Raw genomic sequence first — 19,101 nt, 5'->3', positions numbered from 1 at the left:
ACAAGCCAGAACTGTCATGGCTGAACCACCACCTGTCACAGTGGAAAACTTGTTTTTTCTCACTGCTGCTGGCAGGGCGTGCGGGGCGCTCGAGATTTTACCATTATGTTGAAATTGAGGAAAAGAAACCGTGTTTTACAGCAGGTGAGAACACATGGGTCTGACAGGCTGGTCCTTAGCACAGGGGCCCTACGGGGAAGTGTGCTGGACACGAAAACGGATCAAGGATGGAGTGTCGCTTATGATTCTGGATAAATGTGGATCCAAATGTAAAACATGACACAACACAAGATTAGCAACACTGATTACTGATTTGCCTGAAAAACTGAAGTCACTGGCCGCCATCTTGCTACTCCCTACTCTCACACTGTGAAAACGTTTCACAGGTAATTCTACAATCAATGGATGTACTAACAGTATCAAGTACTAGGAAATTATGTGCTTAAATATTTTACATGTTATTCATATTATATATATATATATATATATATATATATATATATATATATATATATATATATATATATTGATATATTGATATATTAAAGAGTTATTTTTGTTCTTTGACTATGTATTTTGGGAAAAACTGGTTAGTTTTAACTAAAGAGCAACATACATGCTCGTGCCTGTTATGTTGCTCACATAAAACTAAGAACCAATGTGTTATTGTGCTATAACTTGTTTTAACTTGTGGTGGGAACCTATGACAATGTGTTGTGGGAAAGACTGATTCTGTATTCTTATTTTGTTTGATTTGTTGTATGCAATATTATTTTGCTTCGCACACTGCTGAGGTGCTGGGAACGGTTGATGTTTTGGGAAACATGCTTAGGGAGGCAGGGCAGCTGTGGAGGGAGAAATGGCCACTCTCGCTCCACATCTGACTCTTTGTTTACAAGTATATAAAGAGGAGACTGCCCTCAGCCCGGTGAGTCTGCCGTGGGTTCGTGCGTGAATGCAGGCCATATGAACGCTAATCTTAACCTGGACTGAGGGCTCCCAGTTCGTGTCAATGGTAAGAGCTGATTCTGAGAATCTGTTGAGCGTCACGTTTGTTTGAAAGCTTGTTGCTTTATTGCTTGCTACTTTGCGTGTGTGAAGCGCTAGTTGTTTTGATGTGCTGTATTCTGTGGAGAATAACAATAAATGTGTGCCTTATATTCTAACAGAAACAGTGTTTGAGTCCTTATTTGTGTTTGCCGATCTCTCCCGATCCTGAAATAAACATTTTATAAAACATTTATATATCTATATCTATGTATATATATATATATATATATATATATATATATATATATATATATATATATATATATATATATATATATATATATGTGTGTATATGTATATATATTTATATATACATATATATATATATATATATATATATATATATATATATATATATATATATGTGTGTATATGTATATATATTCATACATACATATATATATATATATATATATATATATATATATATATATATATATATGTGTGTGTGTGTGTGTGTATATGTATATATATTCATATATATATATATATATATATATATGTGTGTGTGTGTGTGTGTGTGTGTATAAATATATGTTTTGTATATTATTTTTATATATATAAATAACATGCAAAATATTTCAGCATATGACTTTTTCATTACTTGATAGTTTTAGTACATAACATAAAAGTATATGGCATTTGACATTTTTGAGAAAATCCTCGTTATTATGGCGGCTGGTGGCTTCACAGCGACTCGTTCTAACAGCGGGCTATTAGCACTCCAGTCCAGTGTATAATAGAGATCAGTGATTAGCGACAGATAATAATATGTGATTGTTAATGTCTGTTAAAGAGGCGTGACTATGCCTAAAACACCCATTTTTCTGACGCTTTATTTCGGACCAATCAGATAATGGTGTTTAACACTACGTAAATGACCACGCCCATCGGAGAGACGCCCCCGGTGACGTTCTCAAAGCACTTTCCGCTCTTAGAGGCCGAAGAAGGAAAAAAAAACATGGGTCCAGGGTTCCCGCAGCGGTCTGTGCTGAAGGTTTTTCTCATGATTTTTTGTCCCAGTTTGGTTTCTCCTCTGCACTTTCACATGACAGAAAGAGAACAAAAGTGTTTTATCGAGGAAATCCCAGCAGACACGGTCGTTATCGGTGAGTTTGTTACAAAATGTTCAGAAACGTCTGTGGACTTAAACAAAAATCGGTAAGAACTGAAGCTTAGGGAAGTCAACAAGATATCATATATCCATATTTTTGCCTCCGTGCGCTTGTGTTATCTATACACGTGTAGCGGTTACACTAATATACAGATGAATTTAAACGTTTTATAATGGTCCAAACAAATGTCCAACAACCCGCCCTGGCCTGCTGGCAGGTCTTGGGGCTGGACGTTTTTTGTAATGGGAAAGCAGAACTACAGTAGAAGCCATGTATGTACATCCGTAAATGAATCATCTGCTGCACTCAAAAATCACAGATGACAAAGAGAGAGCTGTTTCTACCACATTTTTTATTTATTTATTTAGGTCCTGACTATTTAAACAAGGGCTAGAACAAAGTTCACTTACGTCCCCATGACCCTCACTGGTCTGCCTGTGGACCACACAATCAAACGAGAGCAGTTCTTCTGGGTGCTAAACTGTATTTGTGAGAACATATCCACCCAGCATCAGATCAACCAGCGTTCATCAGAACAAAATGCTGGATATCCGTTAGGAAAGAGATGATCAATGTGAGTAAAGCAAAACTATACGCCTCTGATGCTCTCGCCCTTCAGGTGGTTATTGGACGCGGCTCTACGATGAACCGAAGGACGAGTATCTGCCTGCCACTCAACACCTCAACATCTCCGTTGCAGCCAGAGCTCCTGACGACCAGGTTTGGGTTTTATAGTCTAAAACAAACATGTTACCACATTTCTTTTCTGACCTGTGCCCGTATTCACCAAGAACCCTAAGACTAAAAGTAGCTCTTAGTCACGTCGTTTTGGGGAAAAAAACTTTGAATTTTCCTGAATTCTAAGATTTCTCTTACAGTTTTACCTCAGTAACATAACATTTATTTACAAAGCATCTTAAGATCACACAGCAGGATTTAAAAAATAGTCTTGCGGATCCTCTCAAGATCAAGCGTGAGTCTATAGAGTAAATAATCATGGACGATGAGGAGGAAGAATAACAGTGGACTGATTTTTTTAACTGAGAAAAAAAAACACAACAAAAGGAAAAGGTCTTGGTTAAAGAAGCGGAGACCATGCGACCGGTGTGTGTGTGTGCCCTTTCTGATTGGCTCCATGTCACATCCAACAGACTCTGCTCGTCTGTCTTCGGGAGACACCGCACACGGTAGGATATCGTGGCATGACAGTCCAACATGTTGAATATCCCTGATTTGTGGTCAGAGCGGTCCCGACGTTCCACCGAGCGGATCCGATTGCTCTTAACACACCACACACGGCAGGATATTGCCTTAAGATTACTTTAATAGACACACTGATAATCTGCGCCGCTTGGAAGGGGGAGATTGGGGCAAAAAAATCAGGCTAAAAATCCTGCCGTGTGAACCAGGCTTTAGGCCTTAAGAGAGATCCTAAAGAGACAAAATGTTAGGAGTGGTGAGTGGTCAGTCTAAGAGTGTCTTAAGTAGGGAAGATGGTGGAAACGAAGAGAGCTGATTGGTTGATCCACCATCTAAGCAATGGTTGAAGTGATCACATTAACTTTTTAAACAATCATTCAACTAATATGTAGATAAACTTTATCATCCCCAAAGAGGGAAATGAATTAGTGTCAGTGGCTACATAATTTTACTGAGCATAAATAATAATAAAAAAAATTTGAATAATTATAAATAAAAAGTGGAGAACATCAAAAAAGTGTATATTAAAGTCGCAAGAAAGTATTTTCTTTTTTGCATGATGATGTCAGTAGCCTTAATGGTCATCTAGAAGTTTGCTTGTGCCTCTCTTGTTCCTGACAGCTACACAGCGCTTCTCACTTTCCAGGCTGGCGCGTGAAAGCACCAAGACGAGCAGAGTAAAAGATGCATTGATCTTGTATTTGCACCATGATCCAGGGGCTAATCTACATTTAAATACTCCTCTATTCTCCTCCCAAACCTATGCGCTGGGCATCGCTGCAGTCCAGTTCTTTTTTTTTTATTGTGGTCGTTTTGCCAAATATAACCCCTTTACAAAAGTAGGCAATCCCAGTAAAACGCTGACAGGCGAGTGCACATTAATATCAAATAGATAAAGAAGTATAATGACTGGCGAGTAAAAATAAATAAGCAAATCAAAATAATAAGGTGCGTTCAAACAATTTGATACTGTGTGACAATCAATGAATTTTGCTAAGTTTCATCGTCACACATTTCTTTATCCAGTATAATCGGTAATTTTCTCTCCTTTGATCACTAGGAGCACATTTGTATTGTCGTTTTTCTTGTACTATCAACCAATCACAGCTCATAAAAGACAGCGTGACACCTATCTATGGGATGAACCACACCTCCACACTAAGATAGGAATTTTTGTCATCTCCTTTCTACGAGCCGCTCTTTCTGAATCGTTAAGACTCATAGGTAGGAATTTTTTGGGCTAAGGTGGAAGCTCTCTGAGAGGACTCTGAGAATCTTTGTGAATACAGGCACTGGTTTCTAGCTCACAGAACTCATGTCAGACTTTTTTTTCCCCCCCTGCAGCTAATTCTGTCTCACACCAAGGGGTCCAAAGGGAAGTTTAACTTCACATCAGTTTCCTCAGGAGAACACAAGATCTGCCTTCAGCCAAACTTATCACAGCCGCTGTCTGCCGGGCTCATAGTGGTGAGAGAAATTCTTACTTCAGTTTGATTTAACCTGTACCTATCCAGGAAATAGAAAATACCTGCCATTGCAATGTAATAACCAATTCAGCTGTTTCTTTTGTTTGTTTGTTTGTTTGTTTTTTTACATATGAATGACTTTTAAAAGGGCAATGAGTTACGTTTAGTTTCCTAAATTACTTCTGGGTTTGGTATTAAAGCACTAATCCTGTGAAATGAAACTGTTACCAGCTTACAATTTGTGGAGGGATTTAAGATGTAGATAAGGAAGGAGATAAAAAGGATTTCTAAATGGCATGTGTGGAGTTTTTGGAGTAACTTTTAGTAGATACTGACAACAGGAGGAAGATATAAGAGCTAAAGTTTAGTCAGTTTTGTTCTGTTTGCTCGTTGCTGTTCAGAGAGAACTCTGTTTAAGTAAAGATGCAGAAGCACATCATCATGTCATCAGCATAGAGATTAAATCAGGCATTTGGTACAAGGAGATGAACCTTGTTCCCATATGAAGTGAAAAGAAATCCAAAGAGCAATCTCTGAGGAAGACCATTGGTTGTACTCCTCGCTGCACTTCGGTTTTTATTTAGTTTTATTTATCAAACGATTCAGTAAAAAAACTGTTTAAACTTGCTGTTAAATGTCGGGCTCATGTGCCAGGTGGTTTACATGGATATCCAATCGGGTCAACGCACCATCAACTATACAGAGGTCCACGAACGAGACCGACTGACGGTGCTGCAGCTGAGAGTCAGACAGCTGGCTGATCAGGTTCAACAGATCCAGAAGGAGCTGATCTACCAGAAGGTCTGTAACGCTGTTGGTGGGAGGGAGGGCCATTTACAAAACATGTATTTAAAAAAATAAAAAATAACAATCCTTTTCTGGGCATTTACAGAGCAGAGAGGAAGACTTCCGCGCCACCAACCGACACATCTACATGTGGATCTATTGGTGGCCAATCCTCCGCTTTGTCTTTGTGGTGGCCTTCTTGATGCCCATCACAGCCGGCTAGTAAGACCCCAGCCAATGTTCAGAGTAAAAAAAAAAAGGCTCCCAAACGTATTTAGATACAAGTTTCCTCCTGGAGGAATTGACTTTGTTTTCTGTCTGAAGAAAGCCTCTGGTAGACCCTGCTGTGTTCAGGGAGACATCAGTAGACTCTGGACCTGCAGAGGAAACGCAACATAGACCAAACTGAAAATGAATAAAGATTTTTTTCCCCCTGAAACCAGCCAAAGACATCCCGTAGTGGTGCTGCAGGACGTGGTTTACCTGGAGAAAGCCGAGATGGAGATGACGCCGAGCAGGAGCTCGAGGCCGTAGAAGCAGAGCAGCACAGCGCTGAGAAGGAACTCCAGCCGCAGGACGAAGGTCTGCAGCAGCAGGTAGTAGACGGCCAGCGCCGCGCAGGGAAACAGGATGAAGAGGGACACGAAGGAAGACAGGGAGCGCTCGCAGAGGTTCCCCTTCCAGGCTGGAGGAAAAGCACCGCAGGCGGTCAGAAAGAAGGGCTAATGTCTGTCACTGTCTGCTGCTCTGACTGAGCCGTCATCAGAAATCTGCTGCAGCAAACCTGCCGACACCGTATAACAATACGCATCCAACTTTACCATACTAAACACACGCAACACCCATTCGATGAAATACCGATAGTGCCAAGTCAAAATCCGTCTGAACTGCTGCCGGTAATTCCAGCGCCTCACTTCTTCTTACCTTCTAACATTTTTAGGACATTGTATGTAAAGACTCTATATACAGATGTCCTGTGAAAAATGTGTTTACCCCTTTATATCCCCTAAATGTTTCTGACCATTGAACTAAATATGCCCCGAATAAACACAAAAATCTGTTTTCAAATGACGATTTTATGAAAACCTACCTGGTCCAATGTACAAAAAAAAATTTGTTCTAAACCGTCTAATTAGCTGGTTGTTCCATTTGTGGCAGCAACGACTGCCATCAGGTGTTTGTGATAACTGGCAATTAGGTTTTTACATCACTATGGGGCAAATTTTTACCCACTTTGCTTTGAAGAATTGCTTTATTTTGGTTATATTGGTTGTGTTTAGTGTGAATAACCGGTTTAGATCATCCTGGAACATTTAAATTGGATTTAAATCTGATTTTGATTAGGCCAATCCAAAACCTGCTCTTGTTTATTGAGACATTCAGACGTGGACTTGTGGGTCATTGTCCTGTTGCAGAACCTAAGTGTGCTTCAACTTAAGCTCACAGACTGATGGCCGAAGCCTTTCAAAAACGTCCACTTCGGTCTCGTCGGTCAGTCCACAAGTCGTGAGAATCATCAACATTTGTTTTGGTAAATCTATGAAATAATTTAAAAAACGCTTTTTGTAGTTACTCAGGTTATCATTAGCTGATATATTTTTTTTAATGTGACAAAAAAGCAAAAGCAGATGAAATCTGTTGGACATTAAAGATGCACCGATCAGGCTTTTTTTTCTGGTTGATACCGATATCCAGATTTCTAAACCATTTATACCGACACTTTTCATTTTAAGTAGAACAGCATCAACAATGGGGTACCGCGCACGTGACGTCACCGTCTCAAGAGCAACGCCCCTTTTGCCGCTTAGGTATGGCATACAGGTAGAGAACGCACGGATAACCCAGCTATTACAAGCGCAACAGAAACAGCTATATGACCGACTTTACAGCCGTTAAACTTTCCCAAGACGATGTCCCAGGCACACGGATTACTGGTCGCACTGTGGAAGAACACACCAACCTTCAGCTCAAACAATGGCTTGAGGTTCGAGGGCTTAAAAAGACTGGAAAACTGGCCGAGTTGATGAACGGTAAGCTTTTTTTTTTCTTCCTGCGCGGCGATCATGGCAGCGTCGGCCGTTTTTTTTTTTTGTTGTTGTTTGCAATCACCGTCCAGGAATGGGTATATGTTTAATGTTTGTCTCATTTGAAATGTTTTTGAGTAAGCTATCCTGGTAGCAGGCTATCATGTTAGCGCCTGCTACCATGATAGCCTATATGCTGTCATGGTAGCAGGCGCTACTTTATTAACATGTCGGCCACCAAAATACTCTTACCTTGACTTGATGTCGCTGGAATTGGGTCAGGATGTTATTCGGTTGTGCCCTTTCCTCCGACAAAATGCTTGCTACATATGTACTTGAATTTGGTAACTTTTTCCGGGTTGAACTGTTGTGTAGGCCGACCGCCCCGGTGTCACACATTTCTCCTTGGCAGTCTTGAAGAAAACATCCTTCATATGCGGCCGATCAGCGTACCTCGAGTCGCTGTTGCACGTCCCATAGCAACAATGTTTAAAAACCATGGTCTTAGATTTGGAAAAAGCAGTCGTTTACCGAGTAAAACCTAGGCTAACGCACGTCTCTTTTACAGCAAAACAACGGCGGCTTTCCGGAGTTTGCCCCACTGCGTACCACGTGATGTGACGTCATCGTGACGTTGTGTTTCTAAAAATAGCTCGCGCGCGGTACCCCATTGGTGATGATGTCCCTAACCTTCATCTAATTATGTATTAAACTCAAATAGTGCTTCAAAGCACATTTTGTTGGCTGATGTATTTTTAGAATAAAGCCAGTGGAAGTTTTTAGTCTTGATGCTTTTAATGAATGGCAAAAACATGTAATACAATTTCTCACCATTTATAAATAATAATAATAGTAATAATAATATTGAATCTTTAAATTTAATCTGCCCATCACCGATTAGAACCAATCAAAGAAAGTTGATCAAATCTGTTCTTTGGCCAATTGATTAATTTAAATTTAACAAGATTATTTAGTAATAGCTCAAATTTGGACTCTGTGATTTGGACATAAAACATGTTTTGAGTCACAACCAAAGCCGACATGATGCACAAAGAAATTTGATCAAACACAGTGTAAGAAACATATTATGGAGGAAAACAAAAACTGCAACACATTCTACCAGATGTGAACTATGTGTAAAGTTCTGATGTTGCAGTGATAAGGCAGAAAAAAATACAGCTTTATTTCCTACCTGAGTTGTAGTTGTATTTTTGTATAATACATATTTAAGACTTGCCAGTTGGCAAACAGATTTCCCTGTTTCTGTATACGAATATGAGAAATGTGACGCTTTAGTTCCTGATGTGCACCATGTCCAAAGTAAATTTATATTTCTGGATAGAAGAGGCATCTATTTATACAGTGAGGCGATTTCTATCATCAGCAAACGACTCCATAGATTCCTGAGGAAAAATCCAGGATGATCCAAATGGTTTAAATGAAACTGCATTCCTACGGAATGTTTTAGCTTAAATAAAATTTCTCACATAACAAAATGCATAAAATTTAGGTGGTTTAGACGTCAAAGACATGGGAGCAATTCCTTTTTCTTGCCAAACATACTGTATCTCTTTACAAACGAGTTTGTGGAGTTTATTTATTTTTGTTCAAGTTTTTATGTTTTGACTATTTGTTTCTCACCGTAAAAAATCCGTAGCGTCTCCAGTGCGAGGAAGAGCAGCAACAGCACCACGTCCAGGACCAGATTATCTAGTGGGTATGGCAGTAAAATCCCTGAAAAAAAAGACGGGTCAGAAGAACAATGCTCATGTTCAAAAGTTCCATGTAAAACCAATAAAACCTAAAAGTTGTTTTGTGTTTTTATTTCTCATAGGCTGTTTTTTCCCCCTCCTTAGTGTTTTACTCCTATTGTTTCCCCCCCCCCCCCCAACACCAATTATGGTCAGTTTCCTAGAAACCCAGACTTAATCACTGTAAATTCTTTAAAATCATGAGTAAGTGTTGAAAAAACATTGTTAATGTGAGAGAAGTATGGGCAGATGTGTGTGGAATCTTTGGACAAAAAAAAAACATTGCTTGGTTAGGCTGAGTGTTGGTTTCAGCTGCAACATCCAGATGGTAGGGTCAGAATTTGGTGACAGGAAAGCAGGGATCCATTCTACCGTGTATTAAATGTTCAGAGTGATGCTGGCTCAACGTTTTGGGGGATATTTACTTTGTAATCTTTTTGCATGAATAAAGCACCATGGTCAACTTGACTCGAGTATAATTTCAGTGTGTGGCTAGTTCAACAGAATGCACTGTTTGAGTGTCACAAAACTCAAATTATCAACATGGGCAAAAAAAAATCTCTGAGGAGGATTTCCTAATCCTTGTGGAATCTATGGCACAAAAAAATTGTGCAACCTTGTATGAGCAAGCAACTTTCTGGAGACATTAAGAGAAGTTCCTCCTTTTTGTTTTCTCCTCGTTTCATGTGCACCAGCAACCTTTTTTTTTTTTTTTTTTTTTGCGTCGTAGAATCCTGCTGTTTACATTGAAACATCTCACCTTTGTAGATGAACATGAGGATTTCTGCTAAGTAGAAGGCGGCGAAGTACCAGGTGTTCAGGTAGAGGAGGACCTGCAGAGGCGTTGAGGAGAGCTGGGAAAATACAGTTAAGGACAACAGCAGCAGCAGACGGAAAGCGCGCTGCTTTGCTTATACACCGTTTTGATGTGAAGGATACGACTGAGCGGACCCCTGCAGCAAAAGAAGAGAGTTGAAAAAATGTGGCTGTTAGATGCACATTCAGGATTATTATTTACCTTCTGGTAAAAACAAGAAAACGCTCTTGTAGTCATTTCTATTTGCCGATGGTTGGGAAAAACTAGGCGAATGTATGCAGCATAGAATTCAAACATATTAATCTGAGTCTAAGTGGGCGGAAATCCCAAAAAGAAGCCTGAAACTCTGAAAACGGATGAAAAAGTTCCAACCATCAAGCCATTGAGAGGAAACGTCTGCCTTTATTTGTTGGTGTCTATCGGCTCTTTGTTTCCACTTCAAGCAACGTCTGCTTGTACAAAACTGTATTCTGAATATCTGAGGCGATGCTGATAAACAGCGGTTTACGTAAAGCTCTAACTACATGAAAACGGCAATAAAGCTTGGAACTCACCGGGCGCCATGATTAAATCCGTCTGGTTGCTATGGAAATAGCGTGGGGTTTGGTCAACTTCTTCTATCCGCAGCACCAAATCCGAAATGTGTGACTGCTGCCATCTGCTGGTGATGGTCCCCAGTCGTTCAGGACAGTTTCATCATATTTTGAAGTTACACAATTTATTCTGCTATTTTTTTTTTGGTTTTATTTTGCTGAATTTTTGGAGTAAAATTTCATTGTGATCTGACAGAAAATATTTGAATGAGAGATGCTCAATCTGATTTACGTACATTGTGGTTTATGTTAACGAAGGTGTCATAGATAATAACATTGATGATTCAATGTATCATCAGTGTAAAAGTTGAGTTAACATTTGATCTACTTTTTGAATCTTATTTTTTGTTTGTTTATTTGATTGTTAAGTTGCTCTCCGACTCTTGAAGGACTGGACGGGTTACTTTTGAGAACATAGCTTCAATTTTAAAGCGAAACATTATCAAATGATCAGTTTTCACATTTTATCATCTCTGGTCTGTGAGGTACTAACAATCACAATGCACAGCATTAGTTTGTCTTGTTTATCGTGTATATGGTATGACAACGTCTTTGATACGGAAGAATATTAGCCTGAAAGACTTCATGCGCGGATATTAAATCCAGTCATAAAAAACTACAACACCTAGCATGCCCCTGCGGTGCGCTGATTGGCTAGGCGCTGTACGAGGGTTTACGTGGCACAGTGCTGTCGCTGATCAGGCTCAGTTCGGTCTGTGGTCTCAGGTATCGCTGCGGGTCAGGATGCAGCTTTCGATTGTGTTTTCAGCTTTGCTCCTGAATATTTTCTACAACTGCGTCTCTTCGTTGTACTTTCACATCGGGGAGACCGAGAAGAAATGCTTCATAGAGGAAATCCCGGACGAGACCATGATTATCGGTGAGCGGGCTAATGCTAACAGCTAGTTAGCTTCACGGCTAACTGAGCTAAAAACCTGTCTGTCATGTCCCCAAAAAGTCAAAAGACGGCGAACGTCTGCTGGATACGCAACGTGTTTTGTACGTGTCTGAAGCTTTTTACAAACCTTACTATGTCAGACTAGTTTGGAGGTTGCTCGATCATTCGTTAAAGTTAAAAACCTCGTTCGTGTTTTTTTTTTTTTCTCTCTCTCCAGGAAGTTTCTTGACAGATTCGCACAAGGGGGGTGTCAACGTGGTTCATTTTTAGGCTGATACAAATGATTTAGTACAGAACTTAAAGGAGAGTAGAAACTATAAGCGTGTCCCTTTTTTTTGTTTCTCAAGTTGAAACTAATCGTCTAAACAAGACGGCAAACTCATTCAATATCATTTTAATAATTTATGTACATTTCTCATTAAAAACGTCAGAAGGTACAGCGTTTGCATTGATCTGAAACTTATAAAGAGACAGAAACCGGTGGTTCTAGGGAGAACAATAACTCCGATCACATCACTTCTGTAATAGTTGGAAATGAATTACGTAAACTGTCTACTTGTAACAATACATTTTATTTCTGATGCATTTTATATCAGATTGCAGATCTCAAAGTGCTATAATCAAGATTGTAAGAAAGTGGAATAAATATAATAAAACCAGAATGGAGTAAGAAAGTCAAACCCGTTGCACCTCATCAGAATAAACAGGAAATGAGATTAATGAAGGCACATCATTTGGCCGGGTGGGTTCATGTGGAGCGGAAACAGAAGTGGGCTGGGAATGTGACTCTGCATATATGTTTTAATTCCCCTCAGAAAACCATGAATCGTGTTATTGCTAAATTAAAGACAAAACTGTGCCTAACACGAGGGCTCACAGCGGCACGCGCCTAAACAGTAGAACATTTGCTGTGGATAGAGGTCTGCCTCCATAGCAGATTGATTTAAAGCTATTATGGACTCTGACTTTTCTTCTTCATGCCCGTTCCTCCAACTGTCTTAACTTCTGTGGCTCATCTAAAAGCAGGTCGGTGGAACCAAATGCTCCAACTCCAAACCCTCCACCGTGGCCTCCAGCCTGCGTCTCTGTTCACGGGGGTCATAAAAAGCAAGAATCAAATGTGGCGCTCCTGTCTCAGACTGGGGATCCTTGTGTTTGAAATGAGAAATCTGTCCCTAAATGTTCCAGAAAGAGCTGCAGCAGATGTCAGCCCAGGCAAACGCTGATTATTACCGGCAGCATTAAAACTCCCCTCCCATTCATCCTCAGATATCCTGACAAAAATAACAAAGGGCTCCACCCGGCCTACCTGTTTATTTTGTCCTTGATTACAGGTGCAAGCCTTGGAATTCCTGCTTAAACTCAGAAAATATGTCCGATTCGTTGACATGAACCCGGATCGTTTAAGCTTATCCACCGCTAGTCAGACCCAGAATCGGTTTTGTTTGTCGTACACATAGGAGGGATTTGACTCTTGATTGTACAATCCTCCTTTATACGACGACACAATAATGCAGTAATAAAAACCAGCAATGTTAAGTAATCCGCCTGAAGGGGAAACCTTCCTTTTGTTACTATTTGTCTGATGGTGGTGGAAGCTGAAAGTGCAGTGGAGGCGTCATGGTGGGGGAGTAAAATGTTATAAACATGTAGAGGCGGGGTCGCTGCCTGTGGAGCTGTGACAGAACCCTGCAGACCTGCGAGGATCGATGAAGGAGCGCTATTTAGAAATAAAAAGGCCCCAGGGAAGTCCCAAGCATTTCAGTTTTCAGTGGGTTTATTTACTTTACATATGATGATGAGTCATGTTAAAATATACCAATAATAATCTCTTAGATGTAGTAAAAAGCTCAATGTTACTGTGTTATTAAGACTTTTATATCCAAGCTGATTAGAGTTTGCTATTTGAAAGCAGGTTATATTCTTAAGGAAATGAGGGTCGACATCTTTCATGTTAGATAGTTGGATGTGATTTGTTTGTTCGTTTATTTTTCAGCTTGCATTGATCACGGAGGTTGACTGTTTGCGTGTCTTTGCAGGTAACTACCGGACTCAGCTGTATGATAAGCAGAAGGAGGAATACCTGCCGGCCACCCAGGGTCTGGGCATGTTTGTCGAAGTCAAAGACCCCGATGACAAGGTACACCCGGAAAATAAGCCCAGCTTAAATAAGACGAGCTGATGAAGGTTACAGTTTAGCCTGCATGCGTGGACGCGCTGCGCTCTTCTCCTCGTTCAGCTGTAGATGTGATAACGTTGTGACATCGTGTCCGTGGCTCGGGCCGCTTTGACCTCCCCTTTTCTCTGCTGCAGGTGATTCTGTCGCGGCAGTACGGCTCAGAGGGACGCTTCACCTTCACGTCGCACACACCCGGAGAGCATCAGATCTGCCTCCACTCCAACTCCTCCAAGTTCTCCCTGTTCGCCGGAGGCATGCTGGTGAGGAGGCCACCCGCTCCGGCCAAAACTTCTGTTAAACATTTAGAGATTTGGGTTCTGTCCTGCTTTTCCCGTCTGGCAGGAAAAAAAAATGTGTCTTTTGTTTTTGCTGTCCTGAAAAAACTTCAGGGAAATTAGCATGCGTTTTTACTTTGAAGACATCTAAATGCAACATGCAGGGGTTCTGTGAGCGGGAACTGCCCTGGTATATCCTGCTCAGCGCTGCGTCTTGTTTCTCTGTCTGCAGCGCGTTCATCTGGACATCCAGGTGGGCGAACACGCCAACAACTACGCCGAGATCGCCGCCAAGGACAAGCTGACGGAGCTGCAGCTGAGAGTGCGACAGCTGGTGGAGCAGGTGGACCAGATCCAGAAGGAGCAGAACTACCAAAGGGTCAGTCCAAATCTGCGATCTTTTGTGCTGTGGTTCCTTCACGGTTTGTGTCAGAGAAGGAGTCTTTATTGACCTAAGACGTTCAACACTGAGCGAAGCAGCTATTTGTCTTTCAGCTCATAAGAACGAAGCCAAAAACACATCAGAGGCGCTGCACGCCACCGGATTTTTAAGACAGAAATGCTGTCATGATTGTCAGTCATTGACACTCCGTCCCCCACAGGTTGCAGAAGCCAAGGAAGGTTTTTACTGTTTGGGAAGCTTTATCCAAACAGAAAGTTAAGTGGAAGGAAAAAGTGTGGTAAATCATCCAGGCCCTGGGGTACAGCTGTTGAATGCTTCGTGTTAAGCCACTCCTGAACCAGAGACGGTGTCAGTCTTACTTGGGATTAGAAGAGGAAGGAGCAGACTGCTAGCCTCGTGAGACCATCCTGATCTCGCGAGCTTTCAAGGTTTCACTCGCAGATCAGTCTGGCTACTCTCCGTTAAAGAAAATTTGGAGCCGTTCACCAAACGAACGTCCAATCAGCGTTGGCTTTGAGGCGGGTTGAGGTGTGACGCAACGAGAAGCGCGACAGTTCAGTCTAAAGAACATGGCGGCTTCAGCCGATGAAACTAGCGTTAGCGTGGCTATCGAGCAAGTTTTATCGGAATTACAGAGTATTTCTTTGCTGAGCTAACGAGCCTTTACCTGCAGCAGCAAGAGTAGCTTGGCTTGTGGTTGTGTTTTCGTCGTTGCTCGTAACAGAGCGACGAGGAATCTGATTGGTTTATTTGGCCCGTCTATCACCAACATAGGCCAATCAGCTAACCAGTATTTTCGCCCCTTCCCAAAATTACTTCAACGGAAGGTTTCCAGATGGATATGCAGAGCAAATCTATCTGGTGGAGTCAGGTAAGCAGACTGCTAGTCAGTGGTCCAAAGTCTTCTTTTCAGATTAAAGTAAAAATGTGTGTTTAATTTAGAAGTCAGGGTCCCGGAGTCTGAGTCAGGCAAGCAAACTCTCCTCGCCCAAACCGTCATATAGAAACTATGCAGTTTAGAGGAGGTGAGACTCCAGAGCCAAAAATACAGCAGAATGGATGAAGACTGCAACCTGGGATTACTTAACAGCAGGACCACCATACCGTGCTGCCATGGTCCATGCAAAAGGAGTCCCAACTAAGTAATCAATGCATACCTGGTATTATAGTTTTGCATATGTATGCATGATATTCACGCTGGCAAATGAGAGCTGCTAAACTGTTTTTCATTGTGTGAAACGGTGCATATAACTTCTATTCTGCTCTACATGTACATCATTTCTGTAGCCTGACGTGTCTGTTTGTAGTTTTTCCATTTTTCTGAGAAACCTTTTCAATGGAATTTCCTCTATTCAACCACAACTACCTTCCTTAGAGGATTTGCCATTAAACGACGGCTGAGAGAATCCGTGTTAATGAGTCTGAAGCGTTAGCGTGACGCCCCCTACCCTCTCTGTGTGTCCCCCCAGTACCGAGAGGAGCGTTTCCGGCAGACCAGCGAGAGCACCAACCAGCGCGTCCTCTGGTGGTCCATCGTGCAGACCCTCATCCTGGTGGCCATCGGTATCTGGCAGATGAGGCACCTCAAGAGCTTCTTCGAGGCCAAGAAGCTGGTGTAACTGTTTTTTTTTGAAGGAGCGTGTGTATGAAAATATGTGCGTCTGGGATCTACTGATGGATGCAGTAAAAGAAAAAGAAAAAAAGCAGCTGCTGTCGGGGTAAAAATCGAGCTGCACCAAGATTAGACTTGAAAACATGTTTTTTTTATTTTTTTTTTGTTCTTTTTTTCGGTTATTGTTTTTGGTTTGATGAGCCGCTCCCGTCTACAACAAACATCCAGGACCACGTCTCCCCAACAGCTGGAAGTTTGATCTTTCAGTGGCGTGTAAGACTGATGTTTGCACCCATGCAGTAATTTATCTCATCCTGTCTCCTTTTCCTTCGTCACTTCGTGTTACTGGCCGCCCGCGACGTTGATAAACTAACGTCAGGTTTACACGTCTTGTTGTTTTCCAATTCCTCTATAAATGTCATTTTTGTCCCATACTTCCTCATGAGGTTTAGTTGTATGTGATTAAATCAAACTAGGAGTTCCTGATCGACATGTTTGGCAGCAAATCTACCATAAAACTTGATTAAATTTCAAACACTTGTCAGACAGCTTGTATGGATTAGAATTTAAATATTTTCTTTGTCAAAGCACCGAATTTTGGAAAAATTTCTGGCATTCATTATGAAGAGTCTTCTTTTTAGATTTCACCCTTTTTAACAACGTGCCATCCCCCTTTGTTTTAAACGTCAACGTTGTTTTTGAATTTCAAGAGGAACGACTGCCATGTGATGAGGGCTGAGCTGGTGACGGCAGGGGTCGTTTTGCCTCTTTATTACAAACTAGTACATATGACAAACAAGTGGGTGGTCTTTTTTTCTTTTTTTTTAATGTTTCTGATGGTAGGTGGTGTAGTTATCTTCTGAATGCACTGTTTTTCATGAAACTGCCTCACTTTGCAATGAAATATAAATTCCAGACGTTTAATCATTTTACGCCAACCTGTGTGTTCAGACTGCAGAACGGCGATGGGGAAGCTAAATCTGAGTGAATCGCTGTTTAGCTGCAGAACAGGGAAAAAAACATCATAAAGTTGTGTTTTTCTTCTCAAACACCTACATTACATATTAGCTTTTATTTATACAAGCACCCCCACAGAAGCCAACTTTTGTGTGTTTGCTTAATTTCTACAGTTTTTCTTTCTCGGAAAAGATTTGATTGTATTTTCTGGTGGGGTTTTCTTTCTTTCCTGGGGGTTTCCGTTGGTTTTTATTTTTTGCTAGATGTGGCGCTATTCTTTTTCAGTGCATTAGAGGTCGGCACTCTGAATAAACAGTTCTTTTTTTTTTTTTGTCTCCTTTTGGTTTGAAGGATGTTCTGGCTCGCTGATACTTTCTCATTTTCTTGTAAAATATCCCATCAACAGCTCAAGTCACTGTTTAGAGTTTTTATATTCTGTATCTATAATGTATTTTGAGGGAGAAAGTTTTTTGAAGCAGATTAAAAAAGAAATGTGACTGCAAAAAATGAATAAACCAACAACAACAACAGATTGTCTTTTGGTCTTAACACCCCTGGGAGATTATTTGCAACTTTAAAAAAACGGTTGATTTCCCTGGTTTCCACAGAAGGTGATGTCCCAGCACACTTACCCCTGGGTCAGGCTGTGAGGTATCAAGAGAAATGGAGGAAAAAAAATTCAACATGTCCATCCCAGACTGTACATGCCTCGGTTTGCTAAATGAATAAAGCTTTTTAAAGGACGGTCAGAAATGGGCTGAAAGAGACGACCTCCTCAGCACAGCTCGGCTTTGCAAAGTTGCATTTAAATAAACGTATTGGGACATTATTCTTAAGACGTACGAAACCCTTACAGAAACATTTTTGGTCAAATTATGCTGCACCATGTTTAGTGAAAACCAAACACTTTGTAGCAACTGTAAAGCATGGTGGCAGAAGCCTAATGATCTGGCCTTGGTTCACAGCCCAAGCATTGGGGAACCTTGTAAATCTGGTTAACTATTAAAAACCTCTTTGTAGCAAATTGTTTTAGCTCAAAGTGGACAAGAAAAGAGCAGAGAATATAAAACAGAACGCTGAAAAATAAAAGGATGAAGGTCAAAGTCTCTGGACATTGACCTTCATCCTTTTATTTTATTTTATTATTGAGATCTACCTCAACCAAATCAGAACCTTTGAGTAGAACAAGCAAATACCCTAACAGTTAATTTTATTTGATCGTTTTCTCTCATCTGTGGAGATTGCAATCTCGGGGAAAAAAAGTAAATATACAATCCTGTTTAACAAAAACAGATTAAAAAAATCACTACTTTATAAGGCATTCGCTCCATTTTACCACGTTTGTACCCTAAAGAATCTAACGGAAAGATTTGCTCATTACAGATAGTTTCAATTCGCGGTTTAATTTTTTTTATTAGTAGTAGGTAGGATATATTATTACTATGATCACAAAACATGATTTATTTAAGCTATACCTTGTATGCAGCTGATTCTTTTCACTTGGGGTTATTTTGAAAAATAAATTAAATTGAATTTGCTGTATGACAATGATAATCTTATGAAGTAAATTTAATAAAGAAAAGCTTTGTTTCAATCAAGCCATTGTATTTCAACACTACATTTTTTAATTATTTGCTTTTACATCATTATTTTTTTATTCAGCATTCATTGTATTTTCTTAGCTCTGTTTCTATAAGACACAGCCCTCCTCATTTGCATAATGAGGCAGAAATGCATACAGAAATGTAAAAAGGACAGGCAGAAATGTAAAAACGACAGGCAGAAATAAATAGCATCACAGAAATATATAGGGTAAAAAAATACAAAGGAAGAATAAAACAGACAAAAATATTATAACATGTACATAAATAAATACTTAAAAAAATAAGTAATTAATAAATAAAGTTGAACATTATAACGGACAATAAATAAATAAGGTAATTATTACAAAGGCGAATAAATAAAGAAGCTAATT

The 19,101-nt window shown here is 40.4% G+C and overlaps 3 protein-coding genes across 4 annotated transcripts; 2 read left to right on the top strand and 1 right to left on the bottom strand.

Moving 5' to 3' along the window:
• Window positions 1-1,917: 1,917 nt before the first annotated feature.
• LOC105936665 (transmembrane emp24 domain-containing protein 9) lies at window positions 1,918-7,214 on the top strand. The gene is made up of 6 exons (XM_021324083.2): window positions 1,918-2,159; window positions 2,785-2,885; window positions 4,710-4,832; window positions 5,486-5,632; window positions 5,724-5,839; window positions 5,942-7,214. Coding segments are annotated over exons 1-6 (720 nt in total). The 5' UTR covers window positions 1,918-1,927; the 3' UTR covers window positions 5,943-7,214.
• On the bottom strand, window positions 5,695-10,896 carry si:rp71-1d10.5 (transmembrane protein 216). 2 transcript variants are annotated; one of them, XM_036132440.1, is made up of 7 exons: window positions 10,764-10,896; window positions 10,332-10,345; window positions 10,153-10,246; window positions 9,283-9,375; window positions 6,387-6,401; window positions 6,101-6,333; window positions 5,695-5,994 (listed from the first exon to the last, which is right to left on the bottom strand). In XM_036132440.1, exons 1-7 carry the CDS (start codon window positions 10,771-10,773, stop codon window positions 5,968-5,970), a joined length of 486 nt encoding a protein of 161 aa, XP_035988333.1. In that variant the 5' UTR covers window positions 10,774-10,896; the 3' UTR covers window positions 5,695-5,967. The 2 variants fall into 2 exon arrangements, with proteins under 2 accessions (XP_035988333.1, XP_012733063.2); XM_012877609.3 differs by lacking the exons at window positions 5,695-5,994; window positions 6,387-6,401 and having other exon boundaries at window positions 6,097-6,302; window positions 10,764-10,888.
• Window positions 10,897-11,418: 522 nt separating this feature from the next.
• On the top strand, window positions 11,419-17,656 carry LOC105936667 (transmembrane emp24 domain-containing protein 9). Its single transcript, XM_012877610.3, has 5 exons — window positions 11,419-11,682; window positions 13,740-13,840; window positions 14,014-14,139; window positions 14,387-14,533; window positions 16,027-17,656. The coding sequence occupies exons 1-5, from the start codon at window positions 11,433-11,435 to the stop codon at window positions 16,174-16,176; spliced, it is 774 nt and encodes a 257-aa protein (XP_012733064.3). The 5' UTR covers window positions 11,419-11,432; the 3' UTR covers window positions 16,177-17,656.
• The last annotated feature ends 1,445 nt before the right edge of the window (window positions 17,657-19,101 follow it).

This window comes from Fundulus heteroclitus, unplaced genomic scaffold, assembly GCF_011125445.2.
Source record: "Fundulus heteroclitus isolate FHET01 unplaced genomic scaffold, MU-UCD_Fhet_4.1 scaffold_51, whole genome shotgun sequence".
NCBI classification, from domain to species: domain Eukaryota; kingdom Metazoa; phylum Chordata; class Actinopteri; order Cyprinodontiformes; family Fundulidae; genus Fundulus; species Fundulus heteroclitus.
The sequence above is the reverse complement of the archived record's forward strand: the minus strand, read 5'-3'. Positions and strand labels throughout refer to the sequence as shown.

What these genes read in the sequence shown, in the direction of transcription:
- LOC105936665 (XM_021324083.2), top strand. Translation starts at nt 1,928, where the DNA reads ATGACCACGCCCATCGGAGAGACGCCCCCGGTGACGTTCTCAAAGCAC. An exon ending in AGCAGACACGGTCGTTATCG is followed by an intron (nt 2,160 to 2,784) that starts GTGAGTTTGTTA and finishes CTCGCCCTTCAG; the next exon opens with GTGGTTATTGGACGCGGCTC. An exon ending in TGTCTGCCGGGCTCATAGTG is followed by an intron (nt 4,833 to 5,485) that starts GTGAGAGAAATT and finishes CTCATGTGCCAG; the next exon opens with GTGGTTTACATGGATATCCA.
- si:rp71-1d10.5 (XM_036132440.1), bottom strand. An exon ending in CCTCATGTTCATCTACAAAG is followed by an intron (nt 9,376 to 10,152) that starts GTGAGATGTTTC and finishes CTTTTTTTTCAG; the next exon opens with GGATTTTACTGCCATACCCA. An exon ending in TCCATCTCGGCTTTCTCCAG is followed by an intron (nt 5,995 to 6,100) that starts GTAAACCACGTC and finishes TTTCCTCTGCAG; the next exon opens with GTCCAGAGTCTACTGATGTC.
- LOC105936667 (XM_012877610.3), top strand. Translation starts at nt 11,433, where the DNA reads ATGCCCCTGCGGTGCGCTGATTGGCTAGGCGCTGTACGAGGGTTTACG. An exon ending in GGACGAGACCATGATTATCG is followed by an intron (nt 11,683 to 13,739) that starts GTGAGCGGGCTA and finishes GTGTCTTTGCAG; the next exon opens with GTAACTACCGGACTCAGCTG. An exon ending in TGTTCGCCGGAGGCATGCTG is followed by an intron (nt 14,140 to 14,386) that starts GTGAGGAGGCCA and finishes CTCTGTCTGCAG; the next exon opens with CGCGTTCATCTGGACATCCA.